We start from the raw sequence: 13,121 nt of genomic DNA on the forward strand, positions 1-13,121 counted from the left end.
TATAATATGATTCAACAGAAAATTTAAAAACGTGGTATATAAAAATTTCTTTTTATCTTGTAATTATTTAAATATTATGTACAAAAGTATTTAAATTAAATTAATAGTATATACACTTTAATGTTATAAGATACCTATCACTCAAAAATGTTTTTTTTTATTCTGTTAAAAATATTTGTTTTCAAACAGACGAATTTCTAACTAGATCATCTGTATCTTTTGAAGGTAATTGCTATATTTCTTGCATTTCAAAGTTATTACCAGGAGATGAGCTTTTTGCCAATTTTCAAGAATCATTTCCATTTGGAACCACTGTCACTGTGCTACAAGGTGCTCGCGTAGATCTAGTTGAACTTCTCCTCAGCATACTAGGCTGATGATTACCTGATTGTTGATTTAACAGGAGCTGTTTTTGCTTCTTCTTCTGCGATCCGCGACAGTTACAGAACAAGAGTTCTCGCATGCCTTTCCGGAAGTTTCTTGAAAGGAATGCATACAACAGCGGATTTATTCCGGAGTTGAAGTACGATATGAGAAATGTTAATGGTGTTAGTAGCGTACTGAAATCGCTGTGCCCTTGATAATTTGTTGACCAGTATTGCCACATTTTACGGGCATGCAGAGGGAGATTGCACAAAGCAAAGGTGAGGACGACGACAATTAGCATTCGAATTACACCTCGCCGGGCGCGCAGCACGTTTTGCGACAGGTGACTGAAGTGACTTCCGTGTGAATGACCACCTCGCGCGCGCCACGTGGACACCACTGGCGCGTATCCGGCGTTCTTTTCACCCACTGTCACCTGTAAAAAAATATTTCATTATTCATAAAATTGCGCATATTTATTTTTTCTAAATTAAAAATATTACTTATACAGAAAAGTGTCCGCAGGTTAGTACAATATTAGCATATTTTAATGAAAAAAAAAGATAATATATAGGTACTGTATATTAAAATATTTCTTAACATTTTTTCGTCTCATTATTAAAATAATCGCTTAAAAATATTTTATCTTCTTGACTAATTTTATATTCCAATGTTTTTTTTCTAATAATATTCTAGTAATCTATATGAATATGTTATTCGATTACAAATAACTATACATATTTAACAAGTAAATTAGTAAGCCTAGATATAAATGAAACTATATGGTTTCAGTACCAAATAAAAAAATAATGATATAAAAGGGTTTATCACGCCATATGGAAATTAAGATTACATATGTTTTTGTGTCAAATATAAAAGTTATGAAAGTCTATAATGATTAAAAGAACTTTTCCTTTATCGTTAATAATTTTATTGTATTTAAACGATGAAAAAATGTGTACAAAACGTAGATTGGGAAACTACCCACCACAAGTCAAAGCTTCAAAGTTAATAGGATATTCTTACGAAAGTGTTTTTCCAATATTCCATTACAACCCTACAATACGTGGTGGTATTGATTTTTGTTCAATGTTTTCTTCTGTTTATAGTTTCAAATGGTATGACATATAATGTTATACCACATATAAACTATTTCGTACCTCATTACTTTCATTACTATAAACTAACTATACAAGCGTTAGGCTTGATGATTTTGACACAAGACAAGACATGGCTAGAAGGCTTGACATAAATAACCTTCATAATTACTGCATACTAGAAGAAATTATATCTGCGTATATTTATTACTAAAATTGATGATCCCAATATCATGAGTAGAAAAAGCTTTTCAAAGCTCTAACCTTGAAATCAGACACAATGCATATTGTATAACAGTAGTTTAATTATTATTAGTTCCATATTGACTACTGTAACATGTTTGGATTATTAAATTTGACGTCCTTAATACATAAATTATTTTCAATTTTATTTTATCGTAGCAACTACAAAGATTTTTAAAATATATTAAGATATTATTTTCATTTTTGAACTAACCGCTTAGGCTTAGAGTGTATTAAAACTATTTCATTCAAATTTAAAGTTTTTACTTTTCCCTTTGTATAAATTGCCTTCATTTTTCTAATTTTATTGAATTTAGAAGTAAATAGCAAAAGGGTATATATTCATTTTTTACAATATTGATAGAATTTTCATTAATATAAATGAATTTTTACAAATTTAGTCTACACCGTATGTACCTATGTATTTGATAAATATCTCTTATACGTTTTAACATTTTTTATTTAATATAGTTGTATTAGTAGCAGTGTAAAATATTTTTTATGAAAATTAGGTATTTTTTACAGCCTCAAAAACGGCTTAAACCATTTTCGTAAACGCAATGAATATAAAATAAAGTTGTCTCATATTCCATGAAAAAATACATTTAAAAACCTCTTATAAGATGCTGTTGCCAAACATTTATTTTTACGTTAGGTTGATAATAAAAAAATCGTCTACGATGATGTTAAAATTATGCGTTCATTTTTAAATGGCTAATTTATTCATTGGGTAACAAAAATAAGCCAAATCACTTTTAAAAGCTTTTTCGTTGACGTAATCATATTAGAAAATATTATTGTTTATTATTAAGTAAGTACCTGTTCGTACTTTAAATATTTCATTCACCTAAGCTTATTAACGATATTACAGAAATTGGCATTTAACCAGTGTTTCCCCGCGGAAGATTTTGTTTAATTTTATTCTTTAATCGTGTAATTTTACAAAAAAAATAAACTTTTGGCGCAATTTTCTCTGATATTCGATATCACTAACATCTCGAGTTTTTTTAGTTATCGATAATTATTGTTTATCTGTATTTTAGCATTTTTTGTCTGGTAAACTATATTATATGTTGACAATTAATGCTTAGCTTATAGAGACACCTAGCATTATAGTTGGAGACAATTTTCATTTTAGTCTTATGTAAAATCAATATGTTGGTAGGTATCTAAAAATATTTAAAAGAACATCAAATGTTTTTTAAAGTCAAAAATACACTTACAATATTAACAAAAACGATAATATTTTTTTTTTTGAGGATTTCATTTTATTATTACACATTATTTTATGGTTATTTTTATAATACAAATGTAGGTTTTATAACTTTTTAAATTATATAGAAAATATTTTTGAACAGTTCATAGTATTAATATAGTATTTTATATTTATTTAGAAAAAAAATAGATTTATTAAAAATGCAAATCTATACAACTAGAAAATTCTTTTATTCGTCTAAAATCAATCTCCAGGTCAATCAATCTCCAAGTGAAACTAATAATATGTGATGATAATAATATGATCTTTTAAAACTAATAAAAAGTGATCGAAATAATTATTATTCTTCAGCGTGTCGCAAAAATTTCATAATTTGAAAAGTGTACAGATTAAATCATTATTTACGTGTGCATATTTAAATTTTCACCAACTAATAAATCATAATATAATAATTTAAATATAAATAATAATATTAAATATATTTTTTTAAAGTAACAAACGTCTATTTATGCGTCCAGTTGTCCCGGCGCCAAATCGTCCTAGACCCGTACATTAACTGTGCAAAATAATAACTTTTAAATAAGTAGATATGTATTCACTATATAATAAGTATGGTATTTTTTAAAATTACTAAAATTGTTACTTTGACGTAGGTACTAATTATACAAGAGAAAATTAAGTATAACATCAATGTTTATATCAATTTAGAATGTACATTTTTTTTAATCTTATTCGAAAATGGCTGTAAATACATTTATTAATATGTAATTAGGAGGTATTTGCTGTTGTCATAAAATTTTGATGAAACAAAATTATAACTTGTTTCAAAATAATATTTTATTACATATTATTTGAAAGCTTTAAACTTTAATTTCTTTTTTAATATAACCTAGCTTAAAGAGAAAATATGTACCTAGGTAAATTTAATATTATACGGTATTCAATATTTATAACATAAATACAAAACATTTATATGATAACTTAGGTGGCTTGACAACAAATAATTTAGAAACAATTTAATAATATATTTAATAGTAGAATATTGAATATGTTACACGCGTTTATGAATTTCTGATACGATTGTCGATAGAGAATAATCCTGACATCCGATTACTGTGCACGCAAACAACCACAAACCAGTGAAGAACTTCCGGAATACAAATGAACAAGAGAACAATATCATTAGCCCGAAAAGCACGGTTTGTAATATCGCTTTCGATGTTCGAACCCCATAATTGATTAGTACCAAAGTAATAGTCTTTGATGTTGTTGGTACGGGCTTGGATTCAATATTATGAAAAATCACATTTTTTTCTTGAACCAGAATAAGGGGCCAATAATAATATATTAGGCGAAAGACTAACAACAACAGCAATCTAATATTTAGTTACAAAATATACAATTATACAGTTATTTATATAAACATTTTTTTAAAAACTAAGTAATTATATGATGTGATAATAATAATCAGATACGGAATTCTAAGTGTCCGGCCTGAGTGGACAGCGTTCGGCGGCGTGCGCAACTCAAACGTATAACCAAAAAAAGGACATTGTCTACAAACATTTTCACACACGGTTATACGTTTGAGTTGCACACGCCGCTCAACGCTCCGCCGAACGCTGTCCACTCAGGCTGTACACTTAGAACTTCTTAAATAAAGTCAATTAAATTTACCTAGATTTTTAGAAATACTTATGTATTTATAAGATAGATATTAATTTTCAGGCTGCATAAAATGGATATTGATACTTTAAAGCGCCGGCTAAATGGCAGCGACTTGCCTGCGTGGTATAGTTTGTGCAAACTAGATTTACAGCGCTTTTCGGTTTGCGCGAGCTACAGTTTTCCCGTCCATACATTCGGGCTTCCCGATACACACCGGTTTGCGCAGGTAAGCTTACGGTAAAGCATGAGCGTCTAGCCGGCGCTTAATATAATGTCAATTATGAGGAATTAAATCAATCGATAGTCGAAATTTAGTACAAGATCAAATCAATTTAACTTGATAGTTACTTTTTTCAGAATCTGGGCCTTCTTCGATTTGTCTCTCTTATAACGTCGATGATTAAAATGCATGATTCGATAAAAAGATATAAAATAGGTTTATTATTCTAGAATATTGCTCGTGGAAAGTATGTTAATATTTCTCCCACTCAATGATTAACTTAAGAACGAACATGATAATTTACTTTTATTCCATTTTTTTAAGTATTATTATTAGCACTTATTTTATTACGTATTCTTTTTACTAAAAGTCTTTAATTACATTGTTTTTGTACACTAGAATATGATGTCGGTAGTCACAGAAATATTCCGGTACATTTTATATATATTTTTCATGTAATATAATTCTGGTGGATTGGCTTATTGTTGCGATCGATTTTTACATAATAAAAATAGTTGACTATTATATTTATCTACCTTCTGACTTATTGATGTTTTGAAAAAAGGTTCATAGTACTTATACTAGTATATTAAAGAAGTTGTCATTCCAATTTTATGTGCCCAACAAATTGAACTATTATATTTGATAATTTAAGTTTTATAACAAATTAATATTTTTTTGAATTTTTATAATATATATATTAATTATCACTATATTTACAAAATTGATCAAAATAATTATTTTCTTAAACGAGTAAATTTTAATATTAATTAATTGTTTGACCAAACTATTATTTACGTGACAGATTATCGTGATTGGTTATTTTCTCAAATTCTACGATTATTTTTGAGTTATCTTGACAGATGTTTCAGGATACGAAGCCATATCCAGAATAGACTATCAACATAATATTATTAAAGTTGAATAACAAAAAAACAAAGATTAATATTCTACGTTTGAATGCTAAGATAGAGTGGGGGTGGATCAGATTCCTTTCTTCCCTTGTGTAATATGACAATGACATAGTGAAGTTTTTTTAAATTCTACATTTATATTGATTTACATATATTATGAAATTTTGCAGAGAGGAAATAAGTACAAATTTTTTTTTTTTTTATGTACAGTATAATTTTATGTAGGTACCGTGTTTCGGCAACATTTTCAGAATAATAAGTCTTATTCACCTTTGTTTTAATATAAAAGGCCACTTGTAATTATGATACGATTTGCAGCATTCAAATAATACTTTATAATGTGATTTTATTGGTGTTTTTTCTTAATCAAATTATTTGAAGGATAATCAATTTTAAAATCTGAGATGAAATTTGAATATGATAATAAAATTGGTTGATTCTAAAACTCATGACAAAATTATACTAGTTCATAAATTCATTATGTAGTAATTCCAAAATTTATATCTGTTGATAAATTATTGTTCTTTATTAAACGGGTTCAAAAACATTCTTTCTCAGTATTTAATATATTGTTGAAATTTCAGTTTATAAATATTCAATAATATCAATGAAATTGACTTTTTTGTTTGGTATTGTATCCGCAGCTACAGATTTTAGCATAATATTATAAAATGATTTGTCAATGTTTTTTTCATTGATTTTATTCATATAAAAATAATTCTAGATACTCAGCCAGCATGTTATGTCAGTAGGTATAGTCTACCTGTATTATTTTATGGATCGCAAACATGCACATTTGCACAGAATTAACCTGCGGGCCATCGGATTGCCTAATATTGCTTTATAATTTGTGTTGTCTATATCCTTGTCATATAGATTTTACCTAGAATATACTCGTAGCTAGTTTTGACGAGACAAGAAATTGAAAATTATTATTTGCTGTTGCGTTTAGTGAATTTCATTTATAGGGTTGTAGCTTTAAATAGCAATTTAAATAATTGTAGAATTAATATTGCTTTTATTATTTAATATAATCAGAAAAAACATCATTATTGCAATTTCTATTGAATAATTGTTTCATACATGGCTGTCAGTGGCGGTGCGTTGATCACAATGCCGGGAGCAGTGGGAAGCCAAACATGCCGCTGATGAGCAGGCAGGCCCCGTTGAAGGTACTGGAATGGGGGCTCTTGACACCCTCCTTTCCATGCTGCGAGCGCTTCGCCACAGGCCTACGGCGATCCGTGTGTAAAGCACCTGTCAAAAACAAAATACGGACGTCATTCCAAAGTTAACGCCCAGAGTATTTTCCTGAAAAAAAAATTTCACCAACTTTTCACTCGTCCATTTGCTTGACCAATCCGCAATGAAAATGTGAGTACATACGTGAAATGAATATAGGAAAAGCGCATTTAAGAAAACTTTTAACATACACAACACAGTGAGGGTAAATATTAGTAAAAGCTTTCAATGCTGGCGAAAAGTTTCATTCCGCGAATTGAATTTTAATGATCGGCAAACGTGGTTTGTATCCGATATTCACTGTATCGGAATAAATTTGCATACCTTGGCAGATCCGGTAATGTAAGCCTATTGAGTGATACGCTTCATGCTATCAATGGAATAACTTAAATAGTGACATTATGCTACACATCTGACAAAAACTTTAAAATTATGTAAACCCAGTAATTCATATCTACTTAAAAATGGCAAATAATTCACTCTGTACATAATTCTTATCCCCCTATTGTACATATTAATTATTTTATGATATTACAATTTTCATAAGACTTAAGAATAAGATATTTAAATCCCACAACCTAAAATATATTGCAATTAAAATTCTAATGGATTTAAGTTATGTACCATTTGAGTCGTTTTTTGCGATAAATTCATTAGAATTTAAATTCAAATTCCATCAAGTACCTACATTCAGTCGATAGTATTAATATATTGCAATTTTTTTAGTGAATTATGGTTTACGTTTAGATGTGCTTTTATTCATACCTGAGGACCGTGGCATTTACAAAATTTGGCCATATGATTGCTTGGATTCAACTCTCTTGACATTTAGTGACCTGACCCTATTATATAAAAATACGACAAAAAATGAATAGTTAGCCGCAGGTAAACCGAGATATGCCCGTGTCGAAGCTGGAAGTTGACTACAATGGAATCATTTTTTGTACATTTGGCTATCTACGAGATACAGCGTTTGTTTTCAGTACGACAAATAAAATGGGTTTAGTCTCTGCCTTTACAACCGTCCAATCTATAAAGGTATATTGTATAAAATATATATATGTATATATTGTCAAGACAATAATCCTTACTAATGTAGTAATAGTGAATAATTACACTGTAAACATCAACAATTATTTAAAATAATTTAATTTAGAAAAAAACACACTATTCCTTGGTTTATTTTATTTTTATACATGATAAAAATGATTAAATCATTTCATAATTTAACTGTATTTTTCGAAAAAAAAAATCCATGTTACAATGTGTTAAAATGATTACTGTATTGCATTAATAAATTACTGTTTTGTGCTTCAGGAATACTCTCGCCGTAAGAAAATGTGATAAAAAATGATGATAGTATTTATTACTAAGTGAGTAAAAAATAATGGAAAATATTTTTATAAGTATTGCATTTATGATACCAGAAGTCTTAATATTTGACTTATTTATTGTCTGTGCCTGATAAAATACGCTGGTATATTAACATAATACCTGTTACATCTGAAGTTATTTATTACAACTAGCAGAACCAGCTGGCGGTCGCCAGTCTGTCTCGCTAGGTCTTGCAAACCAGACAGCTTGACGTCCTAATTACATGGTGTTGGATTTTAATTGTATTGTGAAGAATGCATAGACGGCGCCATAGTTTTCCCTTCGGGATGGATTTTCATTCACCTCAGACAGTTTGACATTTCGCTGATTTGTCAGTTTTACGATTTGCAAGTCGTCACTTCCAATATAAATTTTGGGTCATATATTATGTAGTCTATTCGTCTGACACCACTTCAGACAGCTAGATCTAGCAGAACAGCTGGCAATCGCTGATTGCTATCACTGACATTTTAATACAATATATGTGTAGATATATAAATAGTTCGTCAAATCATGTGCATTTAAATACGATAAATAATTATATACATCTCAATCATTCGTATATACTATATATATATATAGCAGTAGATATGATTATCATAAATAGCGATCCAATATAACGTGAATATTAATCTCCCACGGGTCCCATTTAGATAATAGAAGAAGGTTAGCTCTGTAAAAAATAAATTTAAGCATTGCATTTATTTAAATGGCTGCAGGGGTAGAATAATATTTAAAAAAAAAATTAAATTTGAAATAAAATTTAACCTTAAGGGGGGACATGCTCAGCGTACGTCAAAATAGAGCTTTTGTTCTATTTTAAAAGCATGATCCTGGACATACCTTAAACGTTGTAGATAATCTATTTATATCATTTTGAAGCCTTATTATCCTTTATATTTATTTTAAACATTTGATGACTGCATAAAGTATTTTTATTAGGTACATAAAATAGTATTCTTTTAAACCTCTCGCTCTAATGTTTTAGAATATAGTCAAATTTCAGTACATAAATGTACAGTGGTGTTAAGATTTTTTACATTTATTAATTTTTATTCGCATTTTTATTTATAAAAGCATTAGTATAATTTATATCGACATTATTATAGTGAAATATTTACGGTAAAAAAATATATTGATAATCTCTGTGATCCCAAATTTGACAAGAATTGGGCAATTTATTATTCAAAAAATGGGCAAGATCAACACATTTGAAGATAATTCTAAAGATATTTATTACAAGTTATGTATTTGACCATTCAAGTGTGATAAACATTTTACGAATAATGATTGCTTTATAATAATTATTGACCTAAGAATAAGGTAGTGTTTTTTGAAATACGCCATTTCTTTTGGCATTCCCCAGTAGTTAAGCTACAACATACGGCCGTAGCCATAAATTGACAAACTATAATTGAAGTAGGGAGTAACATGATGTTAACGCGCGTGTTTGAACATGTACCTAACCGTTTTTTTTTTTTTTAAACGGTACATGTTTAAAGAATACTATTTCATGTAATAAAAATACTTTATGTAGTCATCAAATGTTTAAAATACATATAACGGATAATAAGGCTTCAAAATTATATAAATAGATTATTTACAACGTTTAAGGTATGTCCAGGATCATGCTTTGAAAATAGAAAAAAGCTCCATTTTGTCCCACGCTGAGCACGTCCGCCCTTAAAAAATATAGTTTCCCGGTGCGAGACATTCATATCGAAACAAATGTTAATAAATAAAGAAGCAATACATATATCTGAAAGGAATAGACCAATTATTATGAGAATAGGATTTTATAAGATTCAGAGGTGTGGAATCAGCTTAAAGAGGCCTTCATTCAGCAGTGGATTGATACAGGTTGATGACGATAATGACGATATAAATGGGTAGGTATAATATAAAATCACAAATTTTGAAAAATATAGCAATTTATATGAATGACCAAGAACAGTAGAATGAGGTTGGGATAAACTTCATCCAGCAGTGGATTGATCCTGGTTGATGATGATAATGACGATATGAATAAATATGGGTAAATATAATATCAGCAATTTCGATTTCAAATATAGCAATTCATATGACCGAAAAAAATACAAACAACTTTTAGAGAGGCCTTCATCCAGCAGTGGATTGATTCAAGCTCATTATGATAACGGAATTATAAATAGATACATATATAATATCACCGATTTTGATAATTATAGCAATTCATATGAAAGAAGGAAGTAGAATTAGGTTAGGGAGGCCTTTATTCAGCAGTGGATTGGTCCAGGTCGATGATGATAAAGACGTTAAAAATAGGTATGATATTACGAATTCGTATAACCAATAGTAGCATAATCAGATTGCGGAGCCCTTCATCCCTTAGTGGATAGATATATTATTATTACAATATTATAATATGACCCGTTGTTATAATAATTTGATGTCTATAGTTTCTGTGAATGTGTTTGAATCTATAGTTTCGAAAACATTACCGCAGTGCTAAAACCTGTACTAGACCATTATGGTAAATTTCATCAAATCCAGACCTTTAAAAACAGGCTTGTTTAAAAAAAACTTTGCATTTCTATGGAAGCTAAGTACGAATGTTTGCTTTTTAATACTGAAGTGAGGTGGTTACATTGGCGCACCCAGGAAGGGGGAGGGGGGGGGGGGGCAAGGGGCCCTGACACCCCCCAAACATGAAAATTATCAGAATGATTTTAACCATTGAAATTGAAAGCCAATAAACCTTTGGGCTTAGACAAATAAAGACACTGGCAAAAAAATGATTTGTAATACTCCAGCACCCTTTTTAGAACAATTTCTTAGATTTTAATTTCTAACACAAAAATTTCAAAACACTAATGTCAGGTTTTTTTAGAAACCCAATCCCTAATGGAACTGTCAAAAAATTCTCGGTGTCCACCCGAATTCCGGAGTGGTGTATGTCATGGCTGGGGAGGGCTGACAGGGCTCTAGCCTGGGAGACTGGGCTGTGGGAGGCCCGGCGTGTCGGGTTGACCAGATAAGTAAGATAAACACACATCATAAATTAGCTGTAGTAGTAAAAAAGTCACCTGCGGCGCTATTATACTTTATTATACTACATGGCCATGAACATTTTTAATTACTTATATAATTGTGCAATATATTTTTTGATTATTATGTGTCGATACTCGACAGCTCCATTATTAAAGTGGATGTATTGAAAATCGCCAATAATTCACTGTATAAGTACCCTTAATTTAAACTAAAGCACAATTTGAAAAACGTTCATGTAGTGTTTCACACTGCCTTTAATCTTAGCGATAGGTAAAGGGCCGCCAAATATCCTAGCCTGAGGGCCCGTTTCAGGATGTGGGGACCATGGTGTAGGTATACCGAGTGCAATAGACAACGAGAAATTAGGCTGTGAAGAAGAAAAAGAGCCTATGGGACTAATTTACATTCTCCTCCTTGCCCCCCCCCCCCAATATTAAATCCTGGGTGCGCTACTGGTCAGACGATATGTACATAGTGAATTGTAAGCCGACCGGATTCTGGCATCCTGGAAGTGGTGTATACGGCGAAGCTACGGGATGCTGGTTTGACCTGGTACAAAGCAAGAAGACTGGCGAGCGACAGGGATTCTTGGAGGGGAATTTTAAGAAGATTACAGTTTTCTCACCGGAAAAAATGCGTACAAAGTGACATTCGAATTAAAATAAAGGTCTTAAGCAACGAAGACGTCATTCTTTTGGGCGTTAAAAGTAATATGGCGAATCGAATATGATATGTAAGAAAATGTGGATTTTAAGCGTCACGTTTCTGTAAAATCATCAAATATTTCTCAAATTTGTTCAATTCAATCGGTAGATTAGCGCACATATCGAAATAAAGATCTGAAAATAACAATTAAGTGTCGTTTAAATGAGAAATTAGTGCGTTTTCTAAAATCTCTTAGGATAATAATAGTATTAGATCATACCGAATAGTAACCTTTTTTCTCTTAACATTACGTATGTCATAGTATTTCAATAGTCAGAGACGTTTACACATGATATACATTTTTAATAATCACTACTACTTTTTCCTATGAAAATTATTATATTTTATTTATCCATTGTTATAAAAAATTCAAATAGTAGTTCTAATACGTCATTAAATATCATACTTAGTGACTATTTTTTAAAATGATTTGTCTGTTAAGTGTTTAATATACTATAACTTGCGATAATAGTAGCGAGCATATATAATATATTATCATTTTGTTCAAGTGTGTGTGTGTATTAATAATGTTACATAATCCTAGTTGGGGTTTAGCATGCCCATTAACGGCTTATGGTAATTCTCAATTCAGTTGACATTGGCCATAATATTATAAACATAGCAGGAATAATTAAAATATATTTCGAAATATTGTAACCGATATTTTAATAGTGTGGCTAGGATTTTATAGCGATGTAAATTATTATTTACAACAATTTGAATATTGTATAGTTATTGTATGAAATTCTACAGCTTGTATACAAAACTAAATTTATTTATCATTAAGGGGGTACATGCTCAGCGTAGTTCAAAATGGAGCCTTTGTTCTATTTTCAAAGCATGAAGTGAAATGATGTTAACGCGCGTGTTTGAACATGTACCTAACCGATTTTTTTAAACGGTACATGTTCAAACACGCGCGTTAACATCATTTTACTACCTACTTCAATTGTAGTTTGTCAATTTATGGCTACGGCCGTATGTTGTAGCTTAACTACTGTGGAATGCGAAAATAAATGGCGTATTTCAAAAAAACACTACCTAAT

At 30.1% G+C, this 13,121-nt stretch overlaps 3 protein-coding genes across 3 annotated transcripts in view; 1 reads left to right on the top strand and 2 right to left on the bottom strand.

The window, feature by feature from the left end:
- Nucleotides 1–6,700, top strand: part of LOC147066096 (uncharacterized) — a 34,487-nt gene extending 27,787 nt beyond the window's left edge. The window contains exon 2 of the mRNA XM_085955722.1: nt 6,693–6,700. Within this exon, the coding sequence (XP_085811848.1) occupies nt 6,693–6,700 (8 nt within the window). The remainder of the gene's footprint in view (nt 1–6,692) is intronic.
- The window catches only part of LOC147066095 (trissin receptor-like), a 345,308-nt gene that overhangs the window by 177,620 nt on the left and 154,567 nt on the right, over nt 1–13,121 (bottom strand). The window lies entirely within an intron of this gene.
- Nucleotides 6,802–13,121, bottom strand: part of LOC147066097 (trissin receptor-like) — a 39,370-nt gene continuing 33,050 nt past the window's right edge. Inside the window, exon 5 of the mRNA XM_085955723.1 lies at nt 6,802–6,981. Within this exon, the coding sequence (XP_085811849.1) occupies nt 6,802–6,981 (180 nt within the window). The remainder of the gene's footprint in view (nt 6,982–13,121) is intronic.

The sequence above is a fragment of the Rhyacophila brunnea genome, unplaced genomic scaffold (genome assembly GCF_057557595.1).
Source record: "Rhyacophila brunnea isolate RB1 unplaced genomic scaffold, BYU_Rbru_1.0 scaffold_5, whole genome shotgun sequence".
Lineage (NCBI taxonomy): Eukaryota > Metazoa > Arthropoda > Insecta > Trichoptera > Rhyacophilidae > Rhyacophila > Rhyacophila brunnea.